At 40.7% G+C, this 21,548-nt stretch overlaps 2 protein-coding genes and 1 long non-coding RNA gene across 3 annotated transcripts; all 3 read right to left on the bottom strand.

The window, feature by feature from the left end:
• Positions 1-2,522: 2,522 nt before the first annotated feature.
• LOC112178769 (probable carboxylesterase 8) lies at positions 2,523-3,987 on the bottom strand. The gene has a single exon (XM_024316986.2). The coding sequence runs from the start codon at positions 3,884-3,886 to the stop codon at positions 2,864-2,866; it is 1,023 nt and encodes a 340-aa protein (XP_024172754.1). The 5' UTR covers positions 3,887-3,987; the 3' UTR covers positions 2,523-2,863.
• Positions 3,988-8,692: 4,705 nt separating this feature from the next.
• On the bottom strand, positions 8,693-11,024 carry LOC112179691. The gene is made up of 3 exons (XR_002927853.2): positions 10,799-11,024; positions 9,426-9,675; positions 8,693-9,228 (listed from the first exon to the last, which is right to left on the bottom strand). It is a non-coding gene; the product is annotated as an uncharacterized LOC112179691 (long non-coding RNA).
• Positions 11,025-17,485: 6,461 nt separating this feature from the next.
• On the bottom strand, positions 17,486-19,757 carry LOC112178704 (receptor-like serine/threonine-protein kinase At2g45590). The gene has a single exon (XM_024316899.2). The coding sequence runs from the start codon at positions 19,659-19,661 to the stop codon at positions 17,604-17,606; it is 2,058 nt and encodes a 685-aa protein (XP_024172667.1). The 5' UTR covers positions 19,662-19,757; the 3' UTR covers positions 17,486-17,603.
• Positions 19,758-21,548: the final 1,791 nt, after the last annotated feature.

The following is a 21,548-nucleotide window of genomic DNA, read 5'->3' as shown; positions in this document are numbered from 1 at the left end:
GCACCTCCGCCGTTGCCCCGTATCTAAGAGGGTCAGATCGAGAGCGAGCCACCTCGCCTAGAACCGAAGGTCCATCCACCCTTACTGGACCACACCGCTAACCCCTCCACATCTTTGAAACATCATCCTCTCCTGGGCCGGATCGCAGCGGCAGGAATGCCGGCAGCGTGCGGCCGGGAGAGAACACACACTGTTGGGTTTTTTCCTTTTTTCCTTGGCGCGTGAGGTGTGTTCTAGCTCTTGATATTAGTACTATATCGACATAGTTATTTATTTAAAATGCATATTAAGAACTAATTTTTTAATTTCTTTGATTTGATTATGATATTAATGAAATACAATTAAAATCAGCCATCAAATTAATTGGCTAATTCCTTAATAGTCATGATTAAATCAGTTAATTAAAGCTGATTGATTTGATTATGCTATTAATGAAATACAATTAAAATCAGCCATCAAATTGATTGGCTAATTCCCTAATGGTCTTGATTAAATCAGTTAATTAAGGCTGATTGATTTGATTATGTTATTAAGAAAAATGCAATTAATTATGTGTCATCAAGACATTCCAAATTGAGAGAGACGCCGACACTATAAATACCCCCCCTCAAATCAAGAGAAGGACTTCAGCCGAAAAAGAGAGAGAATAAAATACTCTCCAAATTTCTGAAGCCTCCCAAGCTCGTGTGAAGAACCCTCAAGCTGCCAAATAGCCGGTTCCTCACCAACCTCAAGTCAAAACGTTCGTCACGTGTCGACTCTCGTGACCATCGTACCACTCAAGATCAAGCGTCAAGCCCTTGAGTGAAATTCATCGTCGGAGATAGAATCAGAGGATTACAAAAGATTGTAACCCGCACTTAAATTAATAAAATTATTATTTTTTGTACACGTGTCTGTATTCTGTTTGTTTTGAGATTCCCGTGTTTACATGGACATGTTCATATAATAAAGACCAGGCTTATTAGGCAACTGAGAGTTTCTCCTCCTTAACTGTTAACTCCTTACAAATGTTGGTTGTAAATTTCATTTAATTGTCTTCTTAATTGTATTACTTTGGTTCAAGTTTAGTGATTGTTGCTACTATAATTGTACTTCTTTTGTTTTATGTGTGGTGATTTAAGCAATTCTTCTTCTTTTTATTTTTTATTTTTTTTATTCGTTCTTGAACAATGTAGTGGTCAAAAATCATGTCGAGGAAGAAAATAAGGAAAAGACAACAGTTATCTAATGTTGGGCTTGCACAATAAGTGTGTTGTTTCATTTGTTCCTCTGGCATCCCTACAAACAGAGTTATGATAAAGTCGAAGAGAAAACACGTGACTAGCAGGGTTAGTATAAGGACCTAAGTATCTACGTAGAAGGTATGGTTTTGATCTTTGTTTTAGGTTTTATAATGTACTACCCTTCATGCACGCGTGTATGCGCGTGTGGAAGGGTTGTGCTCACGCGTGTGGAAGAGTCACACTCATGCATGCAATTAATTTCATTTTGTTAAGCATTAAGCATACATACTGTCTATCACTTTTGCTATAATTGTTTTAAAGTTATTTGTTTATTTACTTGGCTTGGTTTTTAAAATGTCTTCTAATCTTTTTACACGCATTGACAAATTAATGGTACTTCAATCCAAACTCAATACCCTCTTGGCTATTTGACTATACCCTCTTGTTAGGACACTGCTTAGTGCTTATTTACTTGGGTTAGATACTTATTCGTGTTATGTATGGTCTGAAATGCTGCTAATTGCATACATTCTCAATATTTTGTCAAATCACTAATTTTTATTGTTTTCCCGCTTTAGGAATTGTGTGATTTCTTACTATGCTGAGAAAAGGTGGGTACATGAAATGAGCTGATGTGCTTTGAATCCTATTAACTTTACGTAAAGCCTTCATCTCAATCACTGAGATAAGGTGACAATTGTTTTGGGAAACACCTTCTCTTTATTTTTATTTTTGTCTTTCCATGGCTTCCTTGAGTAAGATATAAAGATTTTCAGTAGTTCCTGATCAAGAGGTGATTGGAATTCATTAATACAATTTATGCTCTATGTTTCTCTATCTCCAGAAGAGCTTTATGCATCGATGGGCCGACATTAATTAACAAAATCATCCCATCCTAATCCCAAAATAAACACAGAGAGCTTAAATTTTTAGACTTGATTTGAAAACATAGACGGCCTAATAACTTGGCTTGGGTGTTTTAGACTTGATTTGATACAATGATATTTTACAATGTATGCAACTATCTCTAGCAAATTTGAGGAAAGAATATATAGCAATCACATGTGTTTACTTTGACAATACAGTGTTTGTAACAAAAATTGATTTTTCGTTTTTGGCTTTATTTACTGAAAATGGAAGGACATAAAAAAAAAAAATTGAGGCGAAGTTATAAGGCTGTCTTAATGTATAGGAACATAGTAGCCTAAAATCCTGAGTTTTAATGCACCTAAAGTACTAAATCAACAAAATAGTGAACGAAAATTAAGAAAAGATTGATGGGTGAAATGTTAAGAATAGAATAAAAAATGACTTTATAAAATGATGTATAATCAAATAGCCAAGAGGGTATTGAGTTTGGATTGAAGTACCATTTGTCAATGCTTGTAAAAAGATTCAAAGACATTTTAAAAACCAAGCCAAGTAAATAAACAAATAACTTTAAAACAATTACAGCAAAAGTGATAGACAGTATGTATGCTTAATGCTTAAAAAAATGCAACTAATTGCATGCATGAGCGTGACTCTTCCACACACGTGAGCGCGGCCCTTCCGAAGGCTAGTTTAAATTAAGCTAATTTAAAAACCGAACAGACCGAACCGATTCCACCCCGTATTCGCCACACCATCTCATTTAGTCATATGGTCGATTTTGCAACGACAACAGCATCGCCGCCGTATGCACAACAAGAGCCGATAAATTCCTTAACAATCTCATAGAAAGCCTCGGCCTTGTTGGGGTCAAATAGCTCCGCACCATGAAAACCACCCTCCTCAAACCGGGCCGTCACGTGCACCCCGCGTGACTCCAACAGTGCCGCGATCTCCTTCTGCCTATCGACCAGCGGGTCGCCGCCGTACCCGCTAACCAAACACCACGGCAACCGTCCGATCCTTCCATCACCGCCGTTGATAGCTGGATTACAATACTCGTGGTCACGATCAGCCCCCTCCGGCAGGCTCAGGGCCCACATCAAGTCGTTAGCAACTAACGGCAGCACCCGGTCGTTGACTAACCTGATCTCGGATTCGGTCCTGTTGACCCCGCCGAAATACGCCTGGTGCAATATTAGCCCTCGGATTTTGATCGGGGAGAGGTCCATATCGGAAGCGCGTAGACCCGCGTGGTAGGCGATATTGGATCCCGCGCTAGTTCCCATGATGAAACACTTGGAGAAATCAACGGAGTTTTTCAGCCACGAATCTCCGTCGGCAGAGGAGGCCTGGTTTTTGAGCCAGGTGATGGCCGAAACGGCGTCGTCGTAGGCGGCGGGGAGACGGTGCTCGGGGGCGAGACGGTACTCGACGGAGAGGACTAGGGCTGGGATGGAGAGAGCGAGGCGAGAGCAGCAGTGGTGGAAAGGCTGAGAGGCGGCGCTGCAGATGATGAAGCCGCCGCCGTGGATGTAGATGAGGAGAGGGAGGTTAGGGTTTGGGGGGAGATTGTGGGGTTTGAAGAGGCGGAGGGAGGTTTGGGATTTTGGGTCGAGAGGGATGTCCTTGGAGAGGACGAGTTGGGATAAGTTGGGATCGGAATCGGCGGGGATTGACTCGGTTGGGGGTGCCATTGGGAGTGGGGCGAGGCGGGTGAGTGAGCCATCTGGATTGGGAACGATTTTGAGGAACTTGTAGGGGTCGAATGAGGATTGTTCATCTGCCATTGTTGGGTATGAGAGTGAGTTTGTGTGGAGAAGATTAAATAGAATGAGGGTTGATGATGGCGGTCGGGGAAATTTATGAGGAGCGGGGAAGGAAGTGTTAGTCAGTTTTAGTATAGTTGCGTCCAAAAAAAACACTTGAAAACATTGTCAAGTATGCATGGGCTGCGGTGAATTTTCAAAGTGGAGCTCAGCACTACAGTATCAAATTTGAATTTGACAAATCATGTGGCACATAACATTTTGTGCACTTCACCTCCAACCCATCAGCCGCATCCAACCGAATTCAGCAGAAGGAGTTGTCTGGTGCATAAACTCTCTTTATCTTATTCTTTTTCTTCTCTCCCTCCCTAACTATTCAATATAAGATTCTAGGGGAGGAGAATAACCACAAACGTACAAAAAGCAAACCAACCCAAAACCAAAATTTCTCCCTTTTTATGCTCAGACCAAGATCTTCAAAAAAAATATCCAAGTTTGAGTCTTGATCAGGAAAGAGCTTAGCTTGACTTTGCAATAAGGACGGACACAAGCAAAGCCCAATTAACAGAAGAAGTAGAAAGAGATTGAATTATTGGGATTCATTTTGATATGCTTTTGGGTGTAAGATGTTCATGATTTTGCTTAGAATTTGCTTATCTCCATTAAATCACCAACCCCAAATCTCATATCTAAATTGGACTTTGCGAATATTTGCCAGAAATTCATGAATGTTTGCCATAGTTGTTTCTGATATAGTAGGAAGAAATAGAGAGACGAAAATCGGAGAATGATTCATGAAGGTTGGTCATGAGTGGATTTGTTCTAAGTAAGACAGGATTTGTTTTGAGTAAGACAAGAGAGAAAGAGAGATGAAAACAAAACGAAAGAGGGAGAAAAGAAAATTTTGACAGAGTTGGGGAGAATTGTCAAATTTGACAGATTGGTTTGATATGTCAAATCCACGTAGGATTTGACAGATCTGTTGGAGTTGAGTTGCTCTGTCATTTCCTACAGTTGCCTTGTCCATCTGGCAAAAGACCTCCCCATTGGAAATGGTCTTAGTCAAACATCGTGGTCCTCTTATCTGCGAAGTTGTAAGTAATAGATGTGCCTTAACAAATGAAGTAAACACTGTGACCTACCACGGCGGGGAGTAATGATAGTGGTAAATAATGTTTACATTGCGGCAAATCATGTGGGTCGTAGAAGCAGGTAACACTACAGTTCATAGCTAATTAGGCTACAGAATTGTCAACATTGCGGTCAACCAAATTGACCGCAAAATCAAAGTACATCGTGGATCAAAGTTGTTTAGGCTGAAAATTGTAACACCGCGGCCGGTTGCGGTCAATTGTTAATCAAGTTCATAAAAGCAGCTAGATGCAAGGGTTAAAAGATAGGCAGCAAAATTGTCAACACCACAGCCAGTTTAACATTTGAAGTGGGCACTGTGATCAATTGTTAATCAAGTTCATAAAAGTCACTAGATGCAGGCGACCAGTTTAACAAGTGAAGTGGGCACTATAATCAATTGTTAATCAAGTTCATTGAGGCCATCAAATGAGAACATTAAAAAAATTCATGGCATTCAAAAACCGCGAGTAACAAAATTTGGGATAATCAGCTTGCATGCACGGTTATGAATTTCTAATTCCCAAGTTATCTGTTACTCCATTCAAATGTATGTAACTGTTATTTGGTTCATAACTTTAAATTCTTATAGTTAAACGGTTTCGACAATTACAGCTGGGATGGTATATTTTATTTATTCAACTATAAAAATAATTGTAGGCATCTTTGTTAGATGTCATCGACCAAATACTCAACACGGTTATACATTTTATCTCAATACTTTATCAAAATTTCAACATAGTTACTTGTCTTTACCTACTCAACACGGTTACACATTCATCTATATTACATTTCATGTTCTTTATATCTTTGCAATTTATATTACTATTCTTACATTCCTGCATGCAATTTATATTCTTGCTTGTAATTTTCTGGCACTTTACATTTACAGTCATGCACTTTATATCTCAGAATTTGTTCATTCATAAGGGAAATCTAACGCGCTCCACGCACCAAAACTCTAGGAAACTTTGTCGCTGATTTTACAGTTTCTTGTCCGGTTGCGCAGCTGCGTGGGCGCAGGCTTTTGGCCTAATCGGTGTATGTCGAGTGCGGCCGGACGGGATGTTCATGTAGGTGGTTGTCCTGGTGTTCGGAGATTGATGCTGAGAGGTTTGCTCTGGCCTGGGTTTCAGTTGAAGGTGGCGGCGGCACAGAAGGTTTGTGGCGGAAGGAGGTGAGTAGTGTGTGGTCGACATTAGCGTTCGATTTGGTGGATGGATCCGATCTGATTCAGATTTTGCAGCAGACAGCGTCGGTGAGAGGTGTGCTGGGTTTGCTCCTCGTATTTGACTCTCGAGTATTGGGGTTGTGGTGGTAGAGGAAGTGGTATACTGGATCTCTACCAGAGATGGAGTTTCGACGGCGGTCAGGGCTTGGATGAGGCGGCGGCACGACGGGCTGGTTGATGCGATGTGGTAGTGGCTGAGCTGACTGTGCCAAAGTCGTCTTAGGCCGAGATTAAGGTTTGGGTCCTATTAGCCTAAGTCCAGTATTGGGCCTGGGGTTTTACTCTGCGTCCAATTTTGTCACATTGGGCTGGTTTTTTTAATTTTTGTTTTTAGTTTTATTTGCTTTAGTTGGTTAGTATTGTCTCGCCTTTGGCGCGTGTTTAGTCTCTAAGTGTATTTTATAGGGCTAGTTGGGCTAAATGCTTGTGTGTGCACTCTAAGTGCCTTGTCTAGTCTAGCAAGGCGACGATCCATTGTTAAATGGTCGCTGCCTTCTAGTGGTAGGATGAAAATGAGTGATGTCGGATTTATTTTCTAGCGCCAGCATAGTAGGAAAGCTGTGATTTTGATAATTATGCTTCTTTGTTTGTAATTAATCGAGTTATCTTTCCGGTATGTCACCGCTCTGTCAAAGTAAATGGAGTAGCCAGTCGAGCACTCTTTGCTAATTAGTGCTTGTTAGAATACATGTATTTTATAGAGACTCTTGATATCATTTCGGGATATTCTCTAGATGCTTATTGCAATCAGGGGTTTAGGCTCTATGTTCCCCTCTTGTATTTAACAGTTTCATTAATCAAGGCTAGATGACAGCCGCACTAGACCTTCTTTCAACCCAATAAAAATAAATAAATAATTAAATAAATAACTAAATCATACAAAATCATTATCACATGCACTTTCACGTTTACTCATCGAGTTACATAACATGAGTAAGGCTGATTTGTTTAAAGTCCTTGCATCCAAGGCAGAGAGAACCCTGTAACCAACATTGATCATTGCTCGGCCCATAATCAACTGATTAGAATTTAGAAGTGAGAACAACACGAACTTAAAAATTTATAACAAAACCTCGCTTAGCCTCCCTGCCGTGACTTAACATGGCCCCCCACATTTTACTCAACCAGAAGGACATGTGTAAGCCAAGAAGCCCTCGGTCAAGTGACACGTGGCCGAAACGATTTTTGAGTGAACAAAGTGATAAGTCATAAATGAGAGTGACGAACAATAGCCCGAAATTGTGTAGTTTTGAATCTTCATCGATTGCAAAAGTATTTGTGATATGCTGGGAATTCCAAATCAAGACAAGTATAGGGTGACATGAAAAATCTTCAATGTTATAGTGCATTGGGGCTCTCCTAATCTCGGTTATTAATCAATTTTGGCTGGCTCGATCTAGATTGGAATCATTAACTGCTCAGGAATTGGCTGGCTTTGTAGGTTTTTTTTTTTGAACAACAGCGAAGGCTTGTAAAGTTGTAGCTAGCTATAGGCGAAGAGTATTTACCCTTTTTTTTTTTTTAATCAGAACAGAGTATATTCCCAACTTCGAATCTTTTCTTTATTACAGAAATTTCTAAATTTACTTGCTTAGCTAGCTGGGACATGCAAATATGCAATACAGGTGAAAGTAGGGTTATCTACGGCTCAGTTTGGGATTGATTTTGGAGCTGCTTCTGCTTTTGAGCTTACGGTATGGTGTTTGGTAAATTCTCTAGAAGTTGCCTTTGGTCCAAATAGCTTCTCTCGGAAACTGATAATGAAAAGCAAACAAGTGCCAGCTTTTGGAGCTGCTTCTATGGAAAACATGAAGTGAACAGTGCATCTTTAATGAAATTTATCAAATTACATATCCTGTCCTCATCCTTTTCTAACAATTATGTTGAGCCTGTATCCATTCTCTCTTCCCAGCCTCCTTTGGCGTCAAAAACATATCTTCCCCTCGCTCGAGAGATCTCTCTTTGTGTCTCCCACATCTTCAAAGATAACCAGAAAATTTTTCTCTGTCACCGCCTCTCTCTCTCTCTCAAACTCAGCAGCAAATTGAGCCAAAAGTTTCTATCTTTCTTCAGCGAATCAAACTCACTGTAAGTCCTCTCCTTCTCCATCTTTGCCTCTCTCTCTCTCTCAAACTCAGCAGCAAATTGAGCCAAAAGTTTCTATCTTTCTTCAGCGAATCAAACTCACTATAAGTCCTCTCCTTCTCCATCTTTGCCCAAATTTACAGTATATTGCTGTTGCAAGCTTCGATTCATTGCGCTTCTTATTCTTTCTCTCCTCTAAAGTTTTTACTTTAATTTCATTTCTTTGATTATGATGCTGTTGATACCCGAAAAATCATAAGACATGTCGTACGCACATGTCAACCCCAAAAGGGAAATACAAATGTGTTGAGATATAAAAATAAATAAAAAATAATTATAAACAATGAACATATGAGGCCAAAGAGGAGCAAAATTCCATAATGACGTGCTACACTTTGCTAGTTTCTTTATTATATAAGATAAAGTTCCAGCCAAGTAATGATAAAAAAGAAAGAAAGAGAAAGAATAAGAGTAGCAGGAGAACGTCTCAATCAAAGATAAGGACAATTTATCTTCAAGAGCCTTGAAGAAAGGAGACTCTAGCTATTTCATTTCATGTGGGAGTCAACAACATTCACGTTATTCTCTCCATCAGTCTACTATATAAAGCTAGCAATATTGATGTGGAGGACACAGAAAAAAGAGAAGAAGAGAGCCGAGGCCCTGCGGCAAGCAAGAAGAATTCAACAGCGTGCTTTTATCACAAAGGTTGAGACTTCCTCTCTTCCATGATCTTCACTTTCTTTTGTGTTCACAGGTTTGTCAACGATGCTAAGCAAAAGGAAAACATGCCGGAGCAGCGTCTGCGATGAACATGCCAGAGCAGCGTCTGCGATGAACATGCCGGAGCAGTGTCTCCGATGAACCATGCCTGGCAGCGTCCAGATGAATATACCGAAGCAGCGTTTCCGATGGTCTGCAAATAGAACAATCCCTCAAAATTAAAATGAACCTGCCTTTTGAAACACCAATACGAGCAATTTCCCTTCCTCCCTTGTCTCTTTTTCAAACCACCATATAGCATGTCCCCAAATTCCATGCTTTCTTCCCAAGAGCACCAACTCAAATAACAAAAAAAAAAAAAATAAACAAAGTCTAAGTAGTCAGACTCACCCTCAAATTGAAACTCTGGAGTCTTGACTGCAGTTGTTGTCCTCGCCTTTTATACCTGCACAAAAGGGTTTATCAAATTTAAAATCCTTAAAGTTGCAGCAATAGGAGTTGTCAAAGCACAAGGAAATTGTTTTTGGTATAAATAAAATTGTTTTTGGTACAAAGAAACTAAAAGAAAAGGACGAAAGACTCATCGTTGAATCAAATTCTGGAACTCTCGAATTTATGCCACCACAGCTCCCGTACTTACCTGCATTAAAGAGTAATAAGGTTCAGATTTACAAGAGCCTTGAAATTGCAGCAGTTGGTAATGCAAATGAAAGGCAATGTCTTCATGCTCACAATGAAACAAAAGCATTCTATCAAGATCAAATGACAATTTATCAATGAGCTTTTGTTCCGATCCATCCTAGAAGGAGCTTTAGGGTTAGTTCTAGACAAAGTATGAAGTCACTGGGACTAGATTTAGCAGATATGTTGTTCGTAGAACTTGATTTCAATCCGATACCTCTCGCTGGTTCCCTATAGCCGCTCAGGATCAAAGTCTGCCGGTTACGAAATTACCAAAGTACAACAGTAAGGAAAAAGGGAGCAAGAATGATGTTCAATCAAATTGTGCTAATACAACGAGAAATTGTGTAAATACAACGAGACTGACAAAAGCAAATGACAAGTATGTATTCGTTTGTGCAGCGTGTCAAGAGAAGAAAGAAAGTTGAAAGCTTAGTGGTGGAATGACAAATTAAAAACTTGAAGCTCTAATTAAGTGCACAAGACAAATTGGCACTCTGTTTGTCAGAGATGTGTTGAAGTGCAAGGCATATATTAAAGCCAATTTCAACTTCTTCCGGGGGCCGCAGCAAGTTTCTAATGCAAGAGATCGAAGCGGTGCCGACATAAAGAAAAAATAAATAACAAAAGTTTTTAGCGGTGACATCCTTGTATAGGGATGAAGCCTTAACCCAAGCATGGTCAATGTCAACAAAGCAATCCTAGAAATCCATAATTCATAAAATCACAAAGCAATATAAAAAAAAACAAAGAATGAGTATTATGGTGATGTTGCAGACCACAATATAATTTAATTAGCTATATGCATAAGACAAAAGCTTAATTAACAAGGTGCCCAAGGCAATGGTGGAAGCTGACAAAGTGCAAAGCAAAAATAAAAGAAAGAAAAGTGAGTGGTGGCATGGCAGACCATCAATTTATGCACAAGACGAAAGCTTAATCAACATATTCAAAGCAAGAAAGGTCAAGATGCAGCAATTCAAGTCATTTGGGTATAAGAAAAAAAATGGGTTTAGCCTCACCCACAGATTAAAGAAGTCTCTGGAGGAGCCAGATAAGAGCTAAAGTGATAGAGGTCTTACACGAGTTTTTTCCCAGAAGCCAAATGCAGCAGAACGTTGGAATTTCTGTTCCTGTGAAGCCGGCCACGACCTCATCTTGCACACGGGTTCTATTCCAGCCCCCAATTTCAATTACTTCCAATCAGATTGTGTCGACAAATCCATCTCCAATTCGAACTCACAGGAGATCAGTATCGAGCTCATGTTCTACTCGGTTGGGGATAAGACGAATTGACGAAGCACGAAAAAAAAAAAAGGAGGATTGAAGGGAAAAAGAAATAAAAAATAAAAATAAAATTGTAGCTGGGTGTCCTTATCAGTTTTGGACCTCCAAGAAGGCTGGGCCTCTGAGAAGTTTTCAGACAGGTGTCGGGTTTGATGCCCAAAATAAAAATTTGAACCATGTCTCCGAATTCTACACAAGAAAAATTGAGACTCGGAGTCCGCTCGGTACATTGAAGGTGCCAGTATTAAATTTGGGGCCGAAAAAGCTTCATGGATTGAGGAACATGATTCGCGAGGATACAAAAGAAGCCCATGTCCAAATTTGGGCCCATTTGAAGAATGCGGCAAAGCATGACACTACGGGTTTCCATTTCCAAATACCCAAGCTTTGGTTTCTTAAAAAATGCTCCGGAACCTAAAAAATATCCTTTACAAAACCAAGAAAAACCCCAAATTCCAAAAATGTATGAACTACAATGGTTTAATCCCTTCACATGGTATGTAGGCAATCTGGATTTAAATCTGGATGCAACCATAACTAAAACCGAATCCCTGGTTCTTTTAAAATCAAGTTCACTCAAACACTTAACCAAACTTGTTTCGATAGGTCATCTACCTGTTGAAACTCCAAAGCCACAAAAACTTGAACTACTAGTGGCTTGATCCCTTCCAGCCTGTAAAACAACCCAGGTGCAACTGCAATTTTTCACAAACACACACATCTCCATATGTTGAATTTGTATTTGGAATTAAAGGGTTTTCCCTTAAAGTGAGGGATTGTAATTAAGAGATTATTGTTATCTTGAATGGGTTGAACCTGACATAATAAAAGCTCTACTTTGGTCAATAAGATAGAGCGAAATTGTGTTGGGTACATTAATTTATAATTTTTGCTCAACAACATGCAAACCACATTCGGAAAGACAAAAGGTTACATATCGAACCTTCATGCCACGCATGTGGACCCAAGCCACAACTACGCTCTTGAAGCTTGTAGAAGTGGGTGTGGTGTGGAAGGTTACGGAAACACATAGTGCTCGTGTTTGATTTAGTGTCGTTAGTGATTCGGTCTTGGGCCCAAAATCCAAGCCCAATGACTTAAATCAAGAACAAAATGGTGAACATGAGAATTAGGCCAGCCTCTCCTTTAAAACCCAAAGTTTATGACAGAAAAGCCTAACTTCCCTTTTCTTCTTCTTATTCCCGTCTTACCTCCCTCCCTGCAGCAACTTAGTACATAGAGAGTTAGCCAAAATCCCTAAGTACGATTGATTCCTTCTATTAGTCATTAAAAGGGGAAATCTTGTGACCAGTTAAGAGATATCCTCCTCTTCTTTAAACAATGAGCCTACAGTTCCCAAGCTTCCTCGTCCACTTCGATCCAAGATTTTTGTCATTGCAGCTGCTCTGCTGTAATCGTTGTCTACTGCTGCAACGATTGTCTCTTCCTCCCAAAACTTCACTTCTCAAGTAAGCTTCTCTTTCCCTAGATTTAAGGCATGAATTGTGTATGGATTGAAGAAGAAATGCTTTACCCAGAAACCGTGTGTTCCCTATAGAGTTTATATAAAGGGAGATTTAGGATTGAGATAGGGATCCAGCACAATCAAGTAAAACCCATAAAATTTAGAAACATCTATAGCAAATCAAGATGTCAAGCCTTCAAGCATAAGTCTAGCTTTCAACTATTTTCCCAAAAACCTCCTTCAAACCCATCTTCCAGAAATTCAAACCCAGAAAACCCCCAAATTCTCTCACCGCAGTGTGTTTCTAGCTCCTACACCATGCTTCATGCTACCAATCCCTATTCATTACCTGAATCACGCACCAAGTCCTCCCAATAATTGGATTATTGAGTTGATTTTGGCCTAGTCAATGTTTAATTCAAAAAGGACCCTCACATATGCTACTTGGATAATTACATTTATGATCTATATTCCACAGATTGGAGGATCCTGTTTGTGCTAATGGAGGGAAATGGACTTTAACTTTTTCTAGAGGCAAATATGACTATTCATGGCTGTGTACGGTATTGTCTAACCTGCAAGTGTTGTTCTAGGTTGAGTTATGGTTAAATGTATCCTCTAATTGTCTGTATTTACTGGTACTAGTTGCAAGCACTGATTGGAGAACAGTTTGATCATGGAGACGAAATATGTGGAGCAGTTGTCAATGTCAGAAATAGGCAAAAAAAAATTGCTCTTTGGACCAAGAATGCAGCAAATGAGGCTGCTCAGGTAATTGTTATGTCCTACTCTGTGTATTTGTTGGGCTGCTCTTAATCTATATCTACTATGCCTATCAAGGACCTTCCAGAGGTTATATATGATGTTATATGAAGGCTTACTGCCGACTAGAGTCAATATATTGCTTATTCTCTTCTTCATCTTCATCCCTAACCATAAAGAGTGACTAAAAACAGATTTTGAATAAAGTGAATTCCTTTATCTAATCACCAACTAACTATTGCCTTTCAACTATTTCCTTATTACAAATGATGAGATACTTCTAGGAGAATCACATACAATTCCTTTCATTTATTGCATGAATACAATATTGATTAGCTAAGGTGTAAATATAAGATCCCAAAAACTACTGTGAAATTATATCTTTGTTGCTTTTGCAGATTTGCATTCTATTTTCCCAAAAACCAAGTGTCACTGGTTAATATGGGCACCATAAAGTTTCACTTGTTTATACCTACGAGTTGGATTTTCTTAACTGAAGGTTGGAGATATATCATATATATCCTCTTTCTTGCACAGGTGAGCATTGGAAAACAGTGGAAGGGCATTCTGGAGAGCAACGAAACTATAGGGTTCATATTTCATGTAAGGATATCTATACAAGTATGTTATCTGTTGATTTATTCAAATCATGTTAAGTTATATAAGTAATAAGGACTAAATTATGCTTACTACCCTGTACTTTCAAGTGTTCATTAGTTCAGTCTCTGCACTTATAATTTAATAAGAAAAGTCCTTGCACTCTCCAATTTCATCAAATCGATCCAATCCATCACTATTCCGTCAATTTTCAGGGAAAATTTCCAAACTACCCATCTGCATTCACAACATTGACGCGTCGGCTGGCTGCCTAGTTATGGGTAGTTTGGGAATTTTCCCTGTGAGAAGGTCCCACGTCAGCATTTTAACAGCGAAAATTGACATAATAGTGACTGATTGGATTGATTTGATGAAATTGGAGAGTGCAAGGACTTTTCTGATTAAATTAGAAGTGCATTGAAAGTACAAGGTAGTAAGTAGAATTTAATCCAAGTAATAATTTATGTTTTGGTCTGATTGGCTCTGCAAGAAGATGCAGGGCAAGATGAGAGCAGTGCTAAGAATAGATACAGAGTGTAATCTTTGTAGTGGTCTGAGCTAGTAGATGTTTTCTGAACTTTAGCATTGTCGGCTTTAGATGCTAGAAAATGTAGTACTTCGCTCTAAGAGCTTCTAATTTCGTTGTTTTACAATCTAAGTTTACTTTGTGCTTAGTGTTTGGCTCTAGTTTTGTTGCAATTGGTTAACAATCTATTTTCTGCACGGGCGTGCCAGCACCTTTTGGGTGCGGTCGTCGGGGGTGTCCCTTAACCTGACTTCTTTCTAGTGATTGTGGATGAGGAGAGCACCAACCTCGTCGCAAGATTCTTTGTGCCTCGTGGTGAGGACTTTTGCTAAGCTTCTTCAAAATTACACAATCGATACTCGACGTCATAGATCGAGCAGAGCAAAAATCACTGGGAAGTGGAGAGAACTTGCTAAAGCGTGACTTTAGCTTGGCTAGTTCCGTAACCGTTGTGGTCATGGTACTACAGTCGGCTTCTGAGGAGACTAGGACCGAAGCACATTGACAGAGGGTTTGGTGGAACTGACAGTCGGCTCTTGAGGATTCTGGGACTGGAGTGTGGTCACCGGTAAGAGAAGGAGAGGGGTTGCTTTGGAGAGGCTTGGATAATCGTAGAGATTAATTGATGAATTGTGTGTCTTGTTACTTCGTCATAGCCTCTATATATAGGCTACCAGGCCATATTGGTTGGCCTTAAACAAATCATGATGGGTTTTCCATTAAAGTACTAATGGAACCATGATAGGTTTTCTAATTAAGCACTAATGGATTTGTTAGGTTCTCCAATTAAGCACTCATGGATTTGTTAGGTTTTCCAATTAAGCATTCATGGAATCATGATAGGTTTTCCATTTAAGCACTAGAACCATGATAGGTTTTCCATTTAAGCACTAATGGAACCATGATAGGTTTTCCAATTAATCACTCATGGAATCATGATAGGTTTTCCATTTAAGCACTAATGGAACCATGATAGGTTTTCCAATTAATCACTCATAGAATCATGATAGGTTTTCCAATTAAGCATTCATGGAATCATGATAGGTTTTCCCTATTGGCCACCATGAAATATAGTTGAATGCTTCCCCACGTGCATGCCATATTCCTTAATTCAATGGAGTATCAATATTCGCATGGGCGTGCATTTTCTTGCAGCTTGCATAATCTTCCATAATTCTGCAGGTAGGCTTTATTTAGCCTCTAAATAATATATTTCGAATTTATCCACAATATATAGCTTGAGCCACTAACATTGGCTCAATTTCTCCAAGATACGCCTTGTGAGGCCAAAACGCTCATTTTGGGTTCAAACACTTAGCGCACAACCTAGGTTGACTGTGGTTCATTTGGTACAAATGTCAATTGGTGGTGATGTGTGGTTGGCAAAATCCTAAATGCCAAAGAGATTTCCCTTGCCAAACTAGGCTGGCTTTGTGCTGAATGAAATTGATCTGGTGGTGTGTTCTAAGCCTTTTAATCTAAGCCTTTTAACTCTTATGTTAATATTTTTTGCTCTAGAGAGTATTCATAACTTAGTGTTCCAGTTGTAACTATACCAGTATACCCTAATTTCTCTGTACATTATATGTAACTGCATGTTTGTTTTAGTTGTTTACTGGGTTTTCCTACTTGATCATCCTTCAAGTGACTTTAATATATTTTGTGTAATGGTTTCCGTTGAATTATGGTGGGAAATTAATCTAAATATTCTGGACTTATTTTGTGTAATAGTAAAACATAATATGCATATTGAAGAGTTTAAAGTAAATCTTTTATTTGGTCCAAATAAGAGTACAAGTATAATACATGAAATTTTTTTTTATTTGGCCCTAGAAGCTTCAAGGGTGTCAACTCATCTTTGAGCCAATTTGTAAAACTAATTAAAACAAACTCGAATAGTTTAATATAATATGAAGACGGCGGCTCATACAGTCACTCATTTGCAAAGAGGACGGTGGGTCTGACGAGTGAGCCAATCGGCCACCACTGCCGGTGGTCAGGATCTTAAATTATAACGGCTTCCCTTGTCCTTGAGTGAGGCGGATCCGATGCAGTCCACTCTTTCTGCCCTGTTTCCTAAATTGGTTGAGTGAGAGCAGTGTGGTTTTTTCGGCACTCGGCCTTGTTTGGGCTTAATGAGTTATCATTGGAAGAGAATAGAGAATCATCCAATAGACCTTTTCAATCCGAATCCATTATATGAAGGCAACTCCTTATTTAGGAAAGTTTCATACTTGGCTCTGTGTATCCCGAGCTGACTGCTAAGGTGCTCGATACAAGACACAAAGCTCACATCATATTGAATTTTCGAAAGCTCCTACAGTGTCTAATAGCGAGTATGAAAGAAAGTTCTCAGGCTCTCAGCAGTTCAAGATCAACCAGCAGAGATGAATTTTTCAAATTGGTCCCCGAAATTGATATAGACCGTTCACTTAGTGATGTGGTCTCTCTCTCTGCAGTCACCATTAGGTCATAGTCTCATCAGAAGAATAACATTCGGCTCAGAAGTGACAAGCATCCACTCTATGCAATGACAGCTTTGGTACGCAATGAACAGAACAGCACATTAAGATTTACTAGTACTGATACTAAATGTGAATCCAATCCTCGTATAAGATGAAATAATTCAACCAAAACCTCACCATACTGTAGCCTACATCCCCCCTCACCATACTGTAGCCTACATCCCCCAACCTAATCCTATGCTTATTGAAGAACAGTGAGATCTAGGAAGATGGAATCTCAATCACCCATTCAACTTTTGCTTTCCCCAATATTTTGTGCCAAACACAAACAGACACACACAAAACTGAGAGAGAGCAGAGTAGAAGATTGGTACCCTTCTACTGAAATTGATGCTACTTTGGCACAAAAATCAACCTACTTTTAAAAGGCAGTAGACAAGAGCTTAAAAGGAAACAGCTTTTGGGGCCCTAAAGGGTCCATATTCAGTCCCAGGATACTGAGAAAGGAAATTTGTTCATAATTGGCCTACTAGTAGTAACTGCCTCACTTTGCAAAAGCAAAAGCAATGTTTCCATATCCTTACTTTCGAACTAAAAATCAAGGCATTTATAAATGTCAACTAGGAGCAGAAAACCAAGTGGAAAAAAAAAAAAAAGAGGGCCTGAATTCATGTAAATTATGCAACTTTCTTTACTTTTAAGCAAGAAATTTCTACACAACATGATAATTAGAAAGGACCTACAAACATACACTCTACAGTCAATGGAACCCATCATGAATTAACTCACCGGGCCTTTTTCCGGGACTTGAACGGAAAATTGGAAGGCGGCGATGGTGAGAACTCAAAAGGCAAATGGGGCGGCTCGGCTTCACCCGTTAGCATCCCTACAATTTCCTTCATGGTTGGCCGTTTGCCTGGTGTTCTTTGCAGGCATAGCAATGCAATTGTGATACAGAGCAATGCCTCTTCCTTGTCCAAAGAATGTATAGACTGGTCTACAAGGTCCAAAAGCTTCCCATTTCGAGCAAGTTGCCGAGCCCATGAAATCAGATTGGCCCTCTCAAACTCCGACATGGGGGAGGCTGTTACTTGTAGCGGCCTCCGCCCTGAAATCAAGACCAAAACCAGAACCCCGAAGCTATACACATCACATTTCTCAGAGAGCTGCCCTCCACCACCATATTCAGGAGCAACATAACAAACCGTGCCTCTCATGCTCGGTGTGCTACTAATGCCACCACTCTTCGGTATATCACCCCCGCCGCAACTAGCCCAGTCCTGACTATTCCTCCGCCCACTTCTGAGCTCACTTCCAAATCCATCTAACCACCAATCAATGCTACCTCTACTACTCTTGCTCTTACTCTTCCTCTTCTTCCTCTCCGACCCCAAATCCTCCTCATCCTTCTGCCACCACAATTCTCCACCACAACCCGAATCGAATCCCCTCTTCTTCTTCTTCTTTTTCTTACTAAGCTCCTCACAGAACTCCTCCTTCCACCACTCCCTCGGCTTCCTAGCCTTCTCCTTCTTCTTAACCTTGTCCTCATCCAAAGACACCCACCATTCCAATTTCTTCCTGCGCTTCTTGGGCTCACTGTTGGTGCTCGGAGAAGCAACCCATTCGCTTTTCGGCCTCTCTTTCTTAATCTCACTCCCAATCCACTCCATTACATAGTCCTTAACCCTCCCGGACTCAGACCCTCCTCCTCCACCATTGTCCTGCTTCCACCACCAATCCCTCCCCGAACTTCCCTTCATCCTCTTCCCACTAACCAATTCCTTCTCACTGTCAATACTAAACTTATCAAAACCCGCTTCCGGCGACAAACCTGCCGCTGCCGCCACCGGAGACGCCTCCGAATCCGAAATCCTCACCACACAGCAATCCGGCGACCGGCCATCTTCCAATCCACCAGTCACAACACTCAAACTCATGCTCTCCTCTTCCAAGATCGAACCATTATCATCCCCAACGGCCACAGCCACTTCAAGAACCTCTTTTTTCTCACTCTCTCCCTCATCTCCTTCCTCCACCACCACCACTTGATCTCCCTGATCCAACTCCCCCTCCGTTTTCAGCCTCGCCAGTCCGAAATCCCCAATCTTGGCATTGAAATCCGAGTCCAGCAGCACATTGCTGGGCTTCACGTCGCCGTGAATCACCGGCGGGTCACAGTCGTTGTGCAGATACTCCAGTCCTCTCGCAACATCCAGAACCACACTGAATCTCTTCTTCCACACCATGAGCTCCGGACACTTCCGGTCCAGCAGAGCCTCCTGGAGGCTCCGATTCGGCATGAGCTCGTATACCAGGCACAGTTTCCGGCCACGGCGGTCGGTGGAGAAGCCGAGCAGAGATAGTATGTGAGGATTGCTGAGGTTCAAGGCCAGAGAGAGTTCATTGTGGAACTCTCGCTCGCCTTGTAGAGACCCCTCGGAGTCCATCACTTTCACGGCGAGGGACTGGCCGGAAGGGAGCGTGGCCTTGTACACCGAGCCGAACCCTCCGTGGCCGAGCCGGTTCGAAGCCGAGAACGAACCGGTGGCGCGCCGGAGAAGAGAGTACGAGTACCTCCGCTGCTGCTGGTTACTGTTGTCATTGTTACTATCAACGGCGGCGTCGACGGCGGCAGCGGTGGTGGGGTTGCTATTTTGGTGATCGAACGGGGTTGTGCGGCTTCTGGAGAGCTTGCGGTAGAGGAAGACAATGAAGACGAGGATGGAGAGGACGGTGAGGGTTAGGGCTACGGTGAGGAGTACTGGAATGAGGAGGTGGCGGTTGCGGTTGCGGTGGTGGTGATGGGTGAGCGGTGTTGGAGGTTCGGGAAGGGATGGCATTGCGGTAAATAATAAGGAAAATGAGTGGCTTTTAGTTAGAGAGTCATCTGGAGAGAGGGATTTGGACTAGGGGAAAGTAGTTATGATTGTATTGAGTGACTGAGTTTTCCCTCTGCTTCAAGTCTATCCTAGTTCGACAAAAACGAAAGCCAAACTGAAACCGCCTGTGGTAAAATTTAGCTGACAGACCAATCAGAGACGTCTTCCTCCACGTGTTGAATTTTTCTTCGATTGTTATTTTTTAAAGAATAAATCTGCAGGTGATGGGTTTTACGGATAGGTAGTTTCTTGTTGGGGAGTTGCATTCACGCGCCACCTTGACGCAGACGGATCGGCAAAGTGGGTGGTGGGGTCGAGTAGAGGGGAGGCGGATCTGACGCGCTGGGGTAGCGCGTGGAGTGGAAGCAGGTGCAGGTGCAGGTGGACCACTGGGGATGGGGGGCTTTGACCTTTCTTGGAAAAGGGTCTGTGTGAGACTGTGCTAAGTGCTTAACAGTGCCTTTTCTTCGTAAAGCACTTATTTTCTGATGTTGGATTGACGAAATTGGGGAAAGTCGTACATGGATTCGTTGAATATTGGTATCAAAAATGACGGAAGTGTGATGTGTTTCTAAGTAACGATATTAAAAAGAGAAAATTGGGAGATAAATTTAATAAGTGCTATTATTTATAGTTCAAAGTTCTAGAATAATTAAGCTTGATAAGCTAGTAGAAAATTCGTTATAAAATAGCACATGACATGCAATGTCATCCATGTGTCATGTATGTTGATTTTTTATTTTTATTTCAATTGAAATTCTACTCTTTAAATATAAGATTGATATTTATTTGGTTCAGTCAAAATATCAACCCACATTTTACAACAAATGAATATCGTATATCTCAACTCAAACAAAGTAAATGAACTTCTAGTTAATTATAGTCAACTGCAACTAAGTTGATTTACAAAATTAACAATCTCACATCTAAGCTGACACAAGAGTTGTTCATCCATGCAGTAGGAGTAAATATGGTTGTACATTCTTGATTCTTCATGAAATATGCCAAAAACAAAAAATATCCAAGGGTGTTTTAGTAATTAAGCTCAATAGATTTTTGGATTTTGACTTTTATAACTTCGTAGAGGGAATCTATCCGACCGTAGACTTTATTTACAGCTTACAAGAATGAGGAAGAGGTCAAAATATAAAACAACAACACAGAAGACAAGAGAAAAAAAAAGTTTTGATGCAGAGAGTGACGAATGAGAGAGCGACTGAGATCGCGTGTGTCCCACGTTTTTAACTTATTATTTCTTGAGTAAATATTTTATTTTATTTTCACCCGAAAAGTCGAACCCACGCCCTGCCGGAGGGTCCGGTCGGGTCTGACCCGTGAGATAGAGAGAGCGATACTTTCGAGACCGTTGTGCTTTTCGACGATGACATGATGATGATCTGAAACAATTTTTATTCTATTTTTTATGTTAATATAATTTTTTAATTTACCGTTCAACGTGAATATATTCTGTTTACTCGTTTCTAAGATACGTACCACGTGTCACGTGTTATGGGAAACTTGTTACTTGGGTAATTTGAGTAACTTCTCAGAAATGTAAGAAGAGAAATTCTTGCGTAGGATCGGGGCTCTGATCGGTCATGTCGCCATGGCGGTGGCAATACAGCTAACGTACGCAAGAACCTCTTATGTATGTAATTCTAAAAAGTCTTCAGTATGACAGCTGTGCGCGTTATGCCTAGACATCAAGCTTAGTTACCTAGTAGGAGTGCAAAGTACTACAATTACCCTATATCCACCCCCTATTAAAGAGGTAACCCGACTGTAGTGTCACGAGTGTGGTGCAGCGGATCAATTAGGATTCGAGTGAGGGGTGTTTTTAGACGCACC

The sequence above is a fragment of the Rosa chinensis genome, chromosome 1 (genome assembly GCF_002994745.2).
Source record: "Rosa chinensis cultivar Old Blush chromosome 1, RchiOBHm-V2, whole genome shotgun sequence".
NCBI lineage: Eukaryota > Viridiplantae > Streptophyta > Magnoliopsida > Rosales > Rosaceae > Rosa > Rosa chinensis.
The sequence above is the reverse complement of the archived record's forward strand: the minus strand, read 5'-3'. Positions and strand labels throughout refer to the sequence as shown.